Below are 14,878 nucleotides of genomic sequence, written 5' to 3' on the forward strand. Positions count from 1 at the left end.
CTTATCCCCTGACAGACCCCCCCTCTATCTCGGCTCCTGTTACACATAGAGACGTAAAACTTTTTTCTGGTTGTTCATGTGTATTTTTAGAGAATTGCTTTTTCTAGTCATAGCGGTCAGACCGCTCCTTATCCGCTTTTTAGCGTCCAGCCGCTAAATATTAAAACAGCTGTAGAGCGGCCAATTTTAAAGCTAAGAAAACCAAATTTTATGACAAACTATTATTTTTTATAATAAAAAAATACCTCTTTTGACCATCGCCGAAAAACAACAAATAACGGAAACCGCCAATTTTGGCGGTAAAACGGCCAATTTTAAAGCTAAGAAAACCAAATTTTATGACAAACTATTATTTATTAACGGCCAATTCTAAAGCTAAGAAACCCAAATTTTATGACAAACCATTATTTTTTTAAATAAAAAATACCATTTTTGACCATTGCCGAAAAACGACAAATAACGGAAACTGCCAATTTTGGCAGTAAAACGGCGGTTGGCGGCGCTAAATAATATTTTTATCTGTTTATAGTTACAACTTATTAAGATATTATTCTCAGTTAAAAAAAAATTGGCGCTTCCAGCACCCAAACCAGCAAAAACAGGCAGTTAAACTTCTGTATCCCTACTTAACCCCATATCAGACCCCCCTCTATCTCGGCTCCTGTTACAGATAGAGACGTAAAACTTTTTTCTGTTGGTTCATGTGTATTTTTAGAGAAATTTACTTTTTCTAGTCATAGCGGTCAGACTGCTCCTTATCCGCATTTTAGCAGCCAGCCGCTAAATATTAAAAAAGCTGTAGAGCGGCCAATTTTAAAGCTAGGAAAACCAAATTTTATGACGAGCAATTATTTTTCATAACAAAAAAAATGCTTTTTCTGACCATCGCCAAAAAACGACAAGTAACGGAAACGGCCAATTTTGGCGGTAAAATGGCGGTTGGCGGCGCCAATTAATATTTTTAGCTGTTTATGATCACTATAAAAGACTACATACAAAAATTGGCTGATTAAGGTCTGGAAAGGGTCAAGACAGTTAAAGTGTTCACGAAGCTGGGAAAAAGTTGGTATATGTCACTGATTAATGTTTTTTAAGAGTACTTTTTTGAGAATTAAGTCTTAAATACTTCCCATTTAAAAATAAATCAAACTTTAAAAAAACGAATTTATTCCCTTGAAAACATCGTTGTATTTTGAGTTTTATTATACATATCTTAAAACCTATCAAAATTGACAAATAACAATCTTTTTGTTGAAGTTTACTTGCAAATTTAGAGTAGAATAAATTCTTTTGTTACATACATATTAAACTAACCAAAAAAGTTTGTAATTTCTTTTTACGGGGAGATTAAATGATTTTTACCGAAAATCGAAAAGATATTACCAAATATGGGTATAAGGTCAGCTGATTTATAGTTGTCAATTGTGTAACATAGCACCCTCATCCTATCTCAATATTTACTACTTGCTAAAAAAGCTTCAACATACTGCAGAGCTAAAAATACGATTAGGCCCCCACATAATTGGGGGATTTTACTATAGATTGAGAAAGTTTTTAGCTATTATGGTTTTTTTATTTTGTGGTAAAATTCTTGCTTAGATTATATTTGATTAATTAACTAAAATCTATAAAAGATATTTAAAAGAAACAATCTTTGAAACATGAATTAATTTGCTATAAGCGTTTTCTGAGTACAGCACAGCCAGGTTAAATCAAATACACACACACACAAACATACATAGGACTCCACAGAACTTGATTGTTTAATACTTCAAAACATGGAATAAGATAAAGAGACAACACAAATTATATTCTTTTAATATTAATCTGTTATTCATGGATGTACATTAATTAAAGCAAGGCTTTTATCTTAATCCTAAACACAATGTAAAGATGGTTCCTGAGGTAATAAATCAAGCCAGTTACCAATAAACCTATACAAAAATTGAAATAAAATAACATGTTTTTTCAGTTATGGGAATAAAATTATTTACTTTTTATAGCTATTGAAATTTTACCGTACTGGTCCAAACTTACAACTTAAAATACACTGAAGGGACTGCGACTTTTACAATATTTAGTAATGTTTGGTTTCTATACTTCAACTTAACAAAATCCGTTGGTACCATTTGTACCACAAAAGATAAGGAGGGGGACGGAGAATGGAAAAGGGAAACATGAATGCCCAAGGTAAGTGAATGAGTGTGTGTGTGTGTGTGTGTGTGTGTATAATGACAGATATATAATTAAATTCGACACATTACGAGATTATTTTACGATGATAAAATGCTTTTTTTTATGTAAATACTATAGAAAGACTGCTATATTTTATGCTGAATATGAGCAGCAAATGATATTTGTTTATTCTATTTAAACATTTTAATTCTTAAATATCATGCTTTCTACAGATTTAATCAATTTTTCTTTTGTCACTATACCTGCATAAACAAAGCGGTATTTGGTTAATGATTTTTTAAAATAAACCAAACTTTTTCATTACATTTTAGAGAAAGTTCAAAGATAAATATTAAAAGAGATATATTACAAAAATATTTTCTAAGTATAAATTTTTTTGTTTTTATCTGCAAGCGAAGAAATAACTTATTTTCTCTTAGTTTAATTGATGCTCAGATTTTAACATTATTTTCATGTGGAAACACTCTCCGCATTTTAAACTGATTTTTTTCTAACTTAACTGAACTTTTAAGGCATAATTCTTTGAAAATTACTTAAAATATAAAAAAAGGTAAACGAAAATGCATTTTGAAAAATTAAATTTGCGATCACTTTAATTGTTTAAACTAATGTAATAGATTTTTATTTTAGTCAGATGCCAGACGCAGACAATTTAAAAAAAATAACATTTAGAAATATTATCAATTTGTCTACAAAGGGTTAACAACAAAATAAAAATATACAAATCTAATTATTAAAAACATCAAGATGATCTTCTCTTTTATTTTATTTTAAAGCATTGATATTTTTATCAAATAATATGACAATGATGACAACATTAATAAGTGATTAAATACAGACAAAAAATAGGATGACAACATCCATAAAGACAAAGCTCTAAGATCAGAAGTAAGGACAACTCTCTTGTAATTACTTTTGTAATATTTAATCAACCTTAGTAAAAAATAAGATGAAAATTAGGTGTTCAGGTATGATCCAGCAGGATATAATCCTCCTAGTCTTCAAATAACTTTGAATGGTTCCAGTGTATTTATTTTTTTACTCATAGACTTAAAATTGTAAAATTAAGCTTATCTTACATGCCTACATGACATATTAAATTTTTTTTTTAAATCAGCTGTTGTTTCCAGCTGACCGCAGCCAGTGGCGGCAGTCCATGTAAGCTTCAAATCAATTAAATTTTTTTAAAAATATATCTTAATTCTTGAGTAATAATAAACTTCCGTGAATAGTAAGGCCATGACCGTTTGGCCACTCCTTGACCGATTTTTAACTGATTTTTTATTTCCTACCTGTAGTTTTGCCGTTTTTAAGGTGCCAGTAGCAGAATTCTAAAACAGCTCTAGACCAGCCAATTTTTGTATGTAGTCTTTATTGTGATCATAAACAGATAAAACTAGCGCCGCCAACCGCCGTTTTACCGCCAAAATTGGCGGTTTCCGTTATTTGTCGTTTTTTTTGTTATGAAAAATAATTGCTCGTCATAAAATTTGGTTTTCCTAGCTTTAAAATTGGCCGCTCTAAAGCTTTTTTAATATTTAGCAGCTGGCTGCTAAAAAGCGGATAAAGAGCAGTCTGACCGCTATGACTAGAAAAAGTAATTTTCTCTTAAAATACACGTGAACCAACAGAAAAAAGTTTTACGTCTCTATCTGTAACAGGAGCCGAGATAGAGGGGGGTCTGTTATGGGGTTATGTAGGGATACAGAAGTTTAACTGCCTGTTTTTGCCGGTTTGGGTGCTGGAGGCGCCAATTTTTTTTTTTAACTGAGAATAATATCTTAATAAGTTGTAACTATAAACAGATAAAAATATTATTTAGCGCCGCCAACCGCCGTCTTACCGCCAAAATTGGCGGTTTCCGTTATTTGTCGTTTTTTGGCGATGATCAGAAAAGGTATTTTTTTATTATAAAAAATAATAGTTTGTCATAAAATTTGGTTTTCTTAGCTTTAAAATTGGCCGTTTTACCGCCAAAATTGGCGGTTTCTGTTATTTGTCGTTTTTCGGCGATGGTCAAAAAAGGTATTTTTTTATTATAAAAAATAATAATTTGTCATAAAATTTGGTTTTCCTAGCTTTAAAATTGGCCGCTCTACAGCTTTTTTAATATTTAGCAGCTGGCTGCTAAAAAGCGGATAAGGAGCGGTTTGACCGCGATGACTAGAAAAAGCAATTCTCTAAAAATACACATGAACAACCAGAAAAAGTTTTACGTCTCTATGTGTAACAGGAGCCGAGATAGAGGGGGGGTCTGTCAGGGGGTTAAGTAGGGGTTCAGAAGTTTAACTGCCTGTTTTTGCCGGTTTTGGTGCTGGAAGCGCCAATTTTTTTTTGTAACTGAGAATAATATCTTAATAAGTTGTAACTATATACAGTGAAAAAAGGGACAAAAAAAGATATTTTTTAGGCCTTTTCAAAAGGCAGTTTTGAAATCCCGTTATTTCTAAAAAAAAATTAAAATGCTTAGAGAATGGTTTGGAAGGTGAATTTAGGTGTTCTGCATATTTCAACTTAAACACATAAGGCCTAAGATATGATATCCCAAAAATCTTTTGTCAAAGTCTACTCTACACCTAGCGCTGGCGATTTCATTTTTCACAGGTATAAACACATGATTTTAGAAAACTGACTGGTGCTAGGTCTAGAGTAGACTTTGACAAAAGATTTTTTGGATATAATATCTTTGGCCTTGTGTGTTTAAATTGAAATATGCAGAAGAGCTGAAAAACTTCACATTACTGAGATATTGTTAAAACCGCCGTGCTACCGTTATCTGTTGATATTTTACATGCCTGGCGCTAGGTCGCCAGTAGAGATAGAGAGCTGAAATTTTGTAAATATATTTCTAGGCCCCTAAAGTAACTTTTTAGGTTAGCAGAAGATTGAAATTCGAAAGTGGGTATTTTCATGAAAAGATCTACTGTATATGTACAAGAGGTTTTCGGAAATTGGCCATGTTTGTGTTACAAAACCAGTCCGAAATATTAGGAAGACAGTGATTCTCCAACAAAGTCAAAACATTAGTTTCCATACCTTTCTCTAGGCATTACATTTATAGTAGTCAGACAACTACCTAGATCCCCGTGTTAAGGACCTTTGTCGTCTGCTAGCAAATTGCTTTCTGCTCTTTAGTAGCCACTTGGCGGTGTTAACCCATTAGTGCCGAGCGCCACTTTTATGGGCCGATCGAGCTGTAAGTTTCAGGGAAGCTTTATAATGGTCAAAACGGAATTCGTATTTTTTTGTTTTGCTCTAGTGGCGTGCACAGGAAAGTTGCAAAAAAACCCGGTTCGGCTTGGCCATAAATACCAACCAGGCATTAACACCCGTTTTTGGTGCTTTCCCCCAGTTTTAAAACCCGGTTGACCTGTATAAACCCGGTTATTTTGACCAAAAAAAGAAAAATGTAATTTTTGAACGCCAAAAGTGAGATGAACACTTTTTAGAACTTTGATACGATCCGTAATTGAAAACTACACAACCTCATGTAATCTAAAGAGCTACAAGTATAATACCCAGCTAGAAACGTCGTAAGGAAACTCGCATCCGATATGTAGTATATTATCGCCAAAATCTTATTTAAGATTTTATAGCAAAAATCGAAAAAAATCGCTAGGGATTAATTCGATTTTGTAGTGAAAATCGCGGCAACCACGATTTCCCTAAGATATCGTAAACAATAGCATTTTATGTGTGTCAACACACACTTACAAACAGACACACAACCAACATATAATCAACATCATTCTGTGAGAAATATAGTTTATAAATTGGCCGCTAGAAGTTCACATTATTTAAAAAAATATATTGCAATTTTTCTGTTGTCAAACAAAATAAATATAAAACTGATAACTAAAATTGTCATAATGTGTTTATGTTTAATATTACAAATAAAAGTATTTTTAAAAAGCTTTTTTTCTAAATGGCAAAATTTTTAAATGTGTGTCTCTCTTACTTTGTCTGCATGCACAGTATGAAATGGATTCTTTAAGCAACCTCTTACTTACATACAATATTTACAAACAAAACTACATGATGTTAAATATTTTTTAAATGTACTTTTTATTAACGATTTTGGCACGATATTGCTTACGAGCCTTTCGATTTCGTGGGTATATCGCGCAGCTCTAAGTACCTTTTCGACCATTTATCGTAACATATCGTCAATGTGCATTGGACGACTATTTAGCGATATCGTAAGAACTCGTGCTCGATTGCTACACGATATCGTGCGCTATAGTAGCGCGATAGTGACGCTACTTTCTGGCTGGGATACGAAGCGATTTATTTCAAATTTAGTGTTTCGGCTATAGGTGCCGCCGTTTTCGGGTAAAAAAACCCGTTGCTCGAAGTTTTAATAGACACACACTACAAAAAAAGAACATATAAAATTTGGGTGTTACATATCAGAAAACGAGCATAAAACTATTGGGTGACACCTATAGAGATTACTAGGGTTATTAGGGTGGCTCAAACCCTTACTAATGACGTAAACTGTTATTTTTATTGGTTGAAAAGTTAAAACCGGGTAATAAAAACCGAAACCGAGCCGGGTTTAAAAATTTTCGGGTATTTATGGCCAAGCCGAACCGGGTCATAATAGGGCGTAAAAAAAACGATAAAAAAAATCATATAAAAAATTATAATTTGAATAAACCGAATTCACAAATAGATGTACTTGTCAATAAACATTAGATTTCACAAAAAAAATCAGCGACTTTACTATAAAAACAAAAAAGTTAGAAGGGGTATTTTGAATTTTCATGATTTTCAAATTTTGTTGAGCAATACCAGCAAACGGAAGTAAGCTAAACTGCCTGCTCCAGGGGGAAATGAAAGTCAGGGTAGTAGAGGGGGGATTCATTCTGAGAATGATGCAATTATGAAGCCGGAAACCGGTTTTTTTTCCATTTTTCGGAACCGGGTTTTAATACCCGGTTCGGCACTAATGGGTTAATATTCCCGACGCTTTTCGTTGATTACCCAATTGAAAGTCGACACAGGGTCCTTGGAAGGGGAATATACAGTTTTTAACCCCATTCCCCTTCTAGTGTTTTACTATAGTCTCTAAGCACTATCATAAAACTGATTTAAGAATGGTAGATAGAATTAAGAACAATGAATAAAATATTGCACAGAGCATTGGTCTTAATATGAAAGTTTAAACTGTAATTGAATTTCAACTAAATGCTCTGCTCATCTCACAATGGCTCGTTTAAATCAATATTTTTTTCTGTAAAAAAGAATGAGGAACCAAAAATTTTGGAAGGATTAACTCTCAGATTATATGGTCCGGTTATTGAGTTTTGGCAAGTTTTGTGTGTGTATCTGAATATAGGTTATGAATCAATATAGGATTACAAATATCTCATTTCCTGGTTTTCAATATTACAGAGCCGTTGATATGGCACCTGTAAATAATTCTGCATTCATTCTTACCTCTAAAAGCAGAAATCGTATTGATTATTCATTCTTCTATACTTTTCTAGCCACAGCCAAATACGATGAAATTCTGCAGTTGCTTCTTGCCTCCAGTCCCTATTGTGCTGAATACAACAAAGCATGATAAAATCGCCGGTAAAGGCTGTATATTATGGAAAAAATCTGAAGTTGCAAGTCAGGTGGCTGTTAAGCCAAGACCTGATTTAATTTCAATGATTGCAATAAAATCATGATGTATCTGTGCAGGAATAAGATGCAAAATACAACACATAGTTGGTTAAATCATATAAAATTTCCTAGGCTACCCTAGAAGTTAGAAGGGTATACGCTACATCTCTTACCTTGAATATTATAAATTAAGATAAAACATCGGAGAAATTATATTTACTTACATGTAGCATAATCATTTCACTGTTATTGTAATAACATGAGTATTTACGTACTATAAATTAAATCGGAATACCAACCAAAAAAACCCTGAAATATACTTCTAATTTTAAACGTGTTCGTCAGGTAGGTCAAACCGCATGCCCTTTAGATATGTCATAATATAATCAGGATCTAGTTATATTAATGACTAGTTGATTCCTTATCCTGGCAAAAGAGAACACAGAATAATAGTCATAAACTATCTCAAAACTTTAAATTAGAAAAAAATAGCCTTAAACCATAATGGTATATCTCTGTAGCTTCCATAATTAGCGATGTATCGATGTGAACACGAAAAAAACTTACTACTTTATGTAATAAGATAGTTCGGACATTTGTCATATAGGACTTCTTTTTATATATCATATTTCACATAAACTATTTAAGTTGTATGTCTACAGTAAGTCTCAAGCTTGACAGGGAATCAGACCAAGGGGGGTTAAGTAGGATGTAAGAGTGTTAAAAGCTAAAAACCCCTAACCTCGGGGGAGAGCAACTAAAATCAAAACCCTAATTCAATTCCACCAAAAAAGCTTCATTTAAAAAAAAATATTTGTTTAATTACATACTATACTGCTCTTTGAATGTTATATTTGTGGACCTCATATCAATGAGATTTTTTTGTATGAAAACTTTTTACCAAGTTTCAGATTGATAGCTTTTACTTAACTTAAAGTTGAAGACCAAGTAGGAATACAGAGGTAGGGCAATGGGTATGTAATTCATTGCACTTCATAGGTAAAATTCTGCCTTTTTATTATATTATAGGATAATTGATGTCATTATTATCTTCGCTCTAAATGTAAGGTCTTTCTTCATTTAAAAGTAATTCCTCCAATTAACTCAGCTTTCTCAAAGCACTGTAGTTTGTTGTGGATTCGACTGTAGATTATCAAAGGCTGGTTGACCCACAACCACTGGTTGTGGCTGAGGATGCCATAGGCTGAATCAGACTTAGGGAAGCTGTGGCTGATGTTGGGTTAATTAATTCTAGTACTGTGGCTTGTCAATTGGCTTTGTGAGTCGCATGGCTGACAGTAAAGCTACTGTAAACGGTGCGGCTGCCGAACCCTGATATTATCTATCACAAAATTTTAGTAACAGAAAACAAATTAAAAGAAAATGAAGATTGCCCGACTAGAAGGGTTATCGTACTGCAAAACTTTTTATAAAACATTTCAACAAATTTGCATGAAGGCTAAATATATATGCCAAACATAACACATATAACTAGCACACAAATTTGAACCTAACAGTTCAAACTTAAAATTAATTGAAAATTTGTTTGAAGTAAACTTCAGCACAAACTTAGGTGCAAAGAAAAGTTAAAATTTAAATTAGTTTAACGAGATGAAGTTTTGTTAAACAATTGTTCTGGTTGCTATGCAATGTATAACATAGAAATGGCACAGTAGGTATGCATTTAAACACTTTATAATAAATTTAATAAGGTTTCGTGATTTTTAATATTATTTCTATTGTTTTTTCTTATTATTTTCTGTCAGGGATGTACGGATATCTAAATTAATTTTACCACGAATTATAATGCTTCAGTACATAAAAATGCTGTGAGCACCAGTACGCCAGGTAGACTATTGTCCGTCTGGTACAAGCCTAGGAACTAACTTTCACCACTTGTCTCGGTCTTTGTCCAATCTCTTGACTTTTTTTAAAAATCTCCTACAGAGTATCACAATGCATGTAGTCAAACGTCATGGTCCGTTCTAAATCCACTGCTAGTTTGCTAGACCTATCAACGCTTCACGGCCATCGTCAATGGGTTATTCAGGGTGCACCAGGCGCGGAGGTTAGGGTCAGATTTTACACCCTTTCCTATAATATAAAGTAGTATGGTTATTTTTGTCTGGAGCTAAAGATCTTAGAAATTACTGGTTCTAACTTTTCAGGGAAGCTTCATAATCTTTCAATAGCAATAGGATTGTCCGAGTTTTATTACAGGCACTTCAAAATATAAACAATGGTATATGTTATTTGTAAAATATTTTTATAGATTTGTTCAGAGTGGTAGTACCCCAGCTTATACAAACAACGAAAATAATTAGAAAATAATCGCGAAACCTATTTTCGTTTTCAGCTGTCGTTTGGGGCAACAATTCTTAGAATTGACGACCTTTTTATCTGCTCCTTAAATATCATTTTAGATTTGTTTCGCTTGTTGGCTATACCTTACTCCTGGGTATTACCACCTTGGATGCACTTAATATAATTCATGCTTTTTAGGCTAATTTACTGATTCTTCAACTAGTACTTGTCAAAAGATATGCTTTAAGTTGTGTAAGGGTCTGGAAATTTTCAAAATATTTTATTGAGAAGCCTACTGCCATGTAATCAAAACCACAATCTTCTTTTTGCCATTCTTGATATAACATGTCTGTTTTATTTCATCAAAAATATTTTTTGGAAAAGTATAATTATCTACTTCCTTTCTAAGCCTAAGTTTAATTATTTCAATTTTTTTTTTAGTTTGGTTAAAAATTTTTGACAACATAAACTTCTTTTGTAGAATTTGTACAAGTTTAGATTATAGATATGGATTATCAAAATTTTCTTTTCCACTTAATATAACAATAACAACGATGGAATATTGCCATATTCTAATAAATATGTATGGTTTAACATGATGATCTATTGAATATCAAAAGTGATTCACACAAGAATACCGACGGCCAGTCTATTAAAAACTACCAATTTAGCAAAAAAAATAAAGAAGAATGAAATTTATTTTTGTTTACAGAAATCACACAATACTTTGATTATATATATTATACATACAAGTAGGTATACATTATTATAATATAAAAAGTTTTTCTTTCAATTTTAAAAATCATATAAAATTTTCAAATCATGATCATTTTGCACATGTAAAACTAATCCTAAAGAAAATAACTGCTTGGCCAGATTTTCATAAATATTGATAAAAAATTAAAGTTCTAATTATTTTACAATGCTATAGATATAAATTACAACAGAAAAATACTGAAAGTTTATTTGTTCTTGCGTTTATTTCAAAATTCATGAAAAGAGTTTTAAGATAAAATTAAGATTTCTATAATCTACAGTATTTAAGTATATAATATTCATGAAAAAACTCATGTTAAAATATCTATGACTCTCATAAAAACCAAGGCTTGGCAGCTGAAGACATATCGTAATGTACTTCTGTTGTGCTTCTCAAATTATATCAACAACAATTAGATGCATTGCCGTTTTAACAAAGTTAAACTACAAGCAAATTTTGAGATAAACACACAAATTTTACTAAGGCTTATTGGCGGCTGCCGAGCCCTGATCAAAACACAATAAAAAAGTTTGATGTATGAAATTGTTATGACACTCTGTTGAATATGAGAGGAGAATTGATCATGTTTTTTCCAATGTCTCCGTCAGTTTATGCATTCTATGCTAATATACAATATGATTTATAAAACAGCCAAGTTTTTTTTATCAATCTTGTTGCCTAATAAATGAAAAAAAGAATGAAAATCTTACAATGCTCAATAAAACTATTATCAAAAGTTCGTTTTATTGTAGAAAAATTTAACCTAAGTAACACTAGTTTTGACGTATAGTTTATTATACCAATATTGGGGCTGATAAAGACTAAAAAGAAAATATTCTTCTCTCATTATTTCAGATTTACATTCTTTCTGCCTCTATTTCTATTGTAATATATGGCTATATTTTCTTAAACATAGTTAAATCTATAAAATACCATTAAATAATTTCAAAGAGAATTTACAAACTTTGCACAAAAAAAAGAGATTTTTCTTCCTCTACTGTAGTTGAAAATATAGTTTTGAGCGAAAATTTTGCGAGTAAAAAACAGAAATTTTAATTTATCACATTCTTACGCATTTTTTGCCAAATATTTTTGCGTATATTAACCTTTTTGCTCTCTTTACAAGAAAGTAAAAATAACATTGTATGAAGTATTTTTCTCAAGGAGATTTTTTTTTTTGGTATTTATAAAACGTTTAGACTTTACAATATTTAAATTGAAACATACATTAGGGTTCTCGTATTACACATGAAAGATACTTTTTTTTACATGTTCTGAATATGTCAGAAGCTTGCAATCTACTTGACACTCTGTTCAGAATTGTTTGTGGGAGATTTTAGCTTTGGTTTTCTTGTGCATGCACCGTTGACACCGCCGCAGCCGCCGAGAGTGGCGGGGTGGGAAATTAATTCTGTTTTCTGTATTTCTGCCCCGCCGTCTGTTGAGTCTGTGGTGGCAGCTGTGAATTTTAGGGAAGCTGAGTTGACACAATACCTATAAAATATTTATAAAGTAATAGACCTTTTATTTATAAACATAATTTAAAATATTTCTATGACTGCCGTAATTAGATTTGTTCTGATGAAGTTAGGATTTGGCACTATTTAAGCATTATCAGATGAACTACAAATTATACTAGCCATATAAGTGCATAAAATTATTCTTCCATTTGTTTGCTTTAAAACTGGGGAAGGGGTGTTAAAATTGAATCTTTATGGAGTTTTATAACAGTGTCCAAACTTTTCCAATAAAAGTTGTGATACTTTAATTTCCCATCCATTGTCTCATCCATTAAGATCCCTGATGATACATCAATAGGTTAATTAATAATTTTAATAATTGTACCTGAGTCCTGTTGGCTTGGGACCATCCTGGAACACGTGTCCAAGATGGCCCCCACATTCACCACAAGACACTTCCGTTCTGTACAATAACAAGTCAACAATATGATAATATTGATAATTTGTAAAAAAAAAAAAACACCCATTTTGGGTTCTCAATTGATACATATACATGAAAAAAATTCTGTGATTAAAACCAGTTTTATTTAGGGGAAATGCTAAAAATTGTATATGATACAAGTTATATTTATTTATCTTGTTCAAAAATAAAAATTTAAGAAGTGACATAAGTTAGTTTTAAAAAGTGCAAAAAGTTGAAGATAAAATGAATTCCGCAGTTTTCCCCCCTTTTTTTGTAACTAAGAATTTGAGGTCACATAAGGGTTTATTTAAAAAACGCAGAAAACTATGTTTTTTAGATATCGTGATATTTTAGCATTTTTAACAATTTGAATCATGAAATATTTGTGTTAAGTTATACTTGTATTGATGTTAGGAAATATAAATATTGAAGTCAGTTCTTGGGTATATAAAAATCCTGGTGCAAAAACTTTTTTTTACAATATTGTTGAATTATTTTCCTTATTAAGCTGGGGTCTGCAACAATCCGCAACAAATTTCCTCCAACTAAAAAAATAAAAATAAAATACAATACTATATTGTAGCAAAGCCTATATAAAATTCCTAATTTTTAAAGTTAAAACAGTAACCGTCCAATTATCCTCTGTAAACCTGTATTCCTAAGGTGATAAGCCATGCAAAAATATTTAATTTGTTACTGCCAATTTATAATATGCCTATGATTTCCTATGTTTAGCTATGCAATTCACTAAGATTTATAATATTACATATGAAAAGTTGAAACTTTTTGTATTTTAGTTAAATGTTCTTGATTTAAATCTTACAACAAAAACAATTATAGAATTATTAACACAAGAAAGGGCGTTTTCTTTTAGCCAAAAAAGAATATCTTTTTGAGATTACAATCTAATCGTAAAAGAAACAGCATTGGCCAGTACTTAAGAAATACGGATTGGTTAAGTACTTGCATTTGATCAATAATGAAGTGCGGCTCAGCAGCGGCTTTTGTGGGCTTAGGCGTCTATTTGGCAAGATAAGATGTGCGACTTCCCCCCCAAAAGTAAAAATAATGGAGGCTGCCGAGCCCTATCTTTATAATTGAATTATGCCAATTCAATTAAAACAAGCTGACTATTAAAATTTAATGAGTTTATAAGGCTTTTTTGTTACTATATTTCATTTTAGCTACAAAAATCTACATAGCCTTGAAACTGTAGACTTACAGAAAAAAAGTGATATTATGACAACGATTGAATCCTAATATATCTGATTTCAAGACAGATAAAAAGCATCCTGCAAAATCTTATTTTGTCCAGAGACAAACAAGCAAGAGAGAAAGCACATATCATTGAAATAACTCATATTCAATCCTGTATTTCAAAAGTCTCATATTTCAATCAATTGTAAAACAAAAGGATGACAGCATCCATAAAAGTGTAGCACAACAAATCAGACAATCATAAACCAAATTAAAAGGCTTTTGATAAAAATATAATAGTTTTTCTTCTTGTGTCATCTTATCTATTATCCTAAGAAGACCTCTATAAAGGTAACTTTTTATTATTATAATTAAAGAGATGGAAATGAAGGAAGGGAGGTGACAGATAGTGGACTGCAAATTACAAGCGTACCCAAAGTTTTATTCCTATTCGTAGGCTCAAAATCTTTAGGTACTTTTATTGAATTTTGATTGGTAGGCTCCAAACTTTTTGTGTCAATCAATAATCTATTCTACAGAAGGGGTAATGTTTTTTTTATCAATTTATCGTCCATTATCTTGTTCCTTGAGATCCCAGTGAAATTTAAATTCAAATACCTTTTAATATCTTAAAAGGGGGGGGGCGAAAGTGACACTTTTTGAAACCAAAACTGAAAGTCAAAGGAACTCAACTAAAAAAAGTGTTACAGGTCTGACATTTTGCATGGCAATTGCTTTATAGGGGTACAATATGGAACTGTGAAAAAACGGCGGCGCAACCGCCGAAAACCGCCGAGAAAAGGCAACAAAAATTACGGCGGGAAACGGCGGTTTTCGGCGGTTGCGCCGCCGTTTCTTCACAGTTCCATATTGTACCCCTATAAAGCA

The 14,878-nt window shown here is 31.9% G+C and overlaps 1 protein-coding gene across 3 annotated transcripts in view; it reads right to left on the reverse strand.

The window, feature by feature from the left end:
* Positions 1-10,793: 10,793 nt before the first annotated feature.
* Positions 10,794-14,878, reverse strand: part of LOC145311677 (peptide methionine sulfoxide reductase MsrB-like) — a 52,513-nt gene continuing 48,428 nt past the window's right edge. For all 3 annotated transcript variants that reach the window (XM_080150643.1, XM_080150641.1, XM_080150642.1), the window contains exons 6-8: positions 13,293-13,338; positions 12,716-12,793; positions 10,794-12,364 (exon numbers count right to left, since the gene is read on the reverse strand). In XM_080150643.1, the coding sequence (XP_080006769.1) occupies positions 12,169-12,364; positions 12,716-12,793; positions 13,293-13,338 (320 nt within the window). In that variant the 3' untranslated portion in view covers positions 10,794-12,168. The remainder of the gene's footprint in view (positions 12,365-12,715; positions 12,794-13,292; positions 13,339-14,878) is intronic.

The sequence above is a fragment of the Acartia tonsa genome, chromosome 2 (assembly GCF_053477335.1).
Source record: "Acartia tonsa isolate MP-2025a chromosome 2, ASM5347733v1, whole genome shotgun sequence".
In the NCBI taxonomy this organism is placed as follows: Eukaryota; Metazoa; Arthropoda; class Copepoda; order Calanoida; family Acartiidae; genus Acartia; species Acartia tonsa.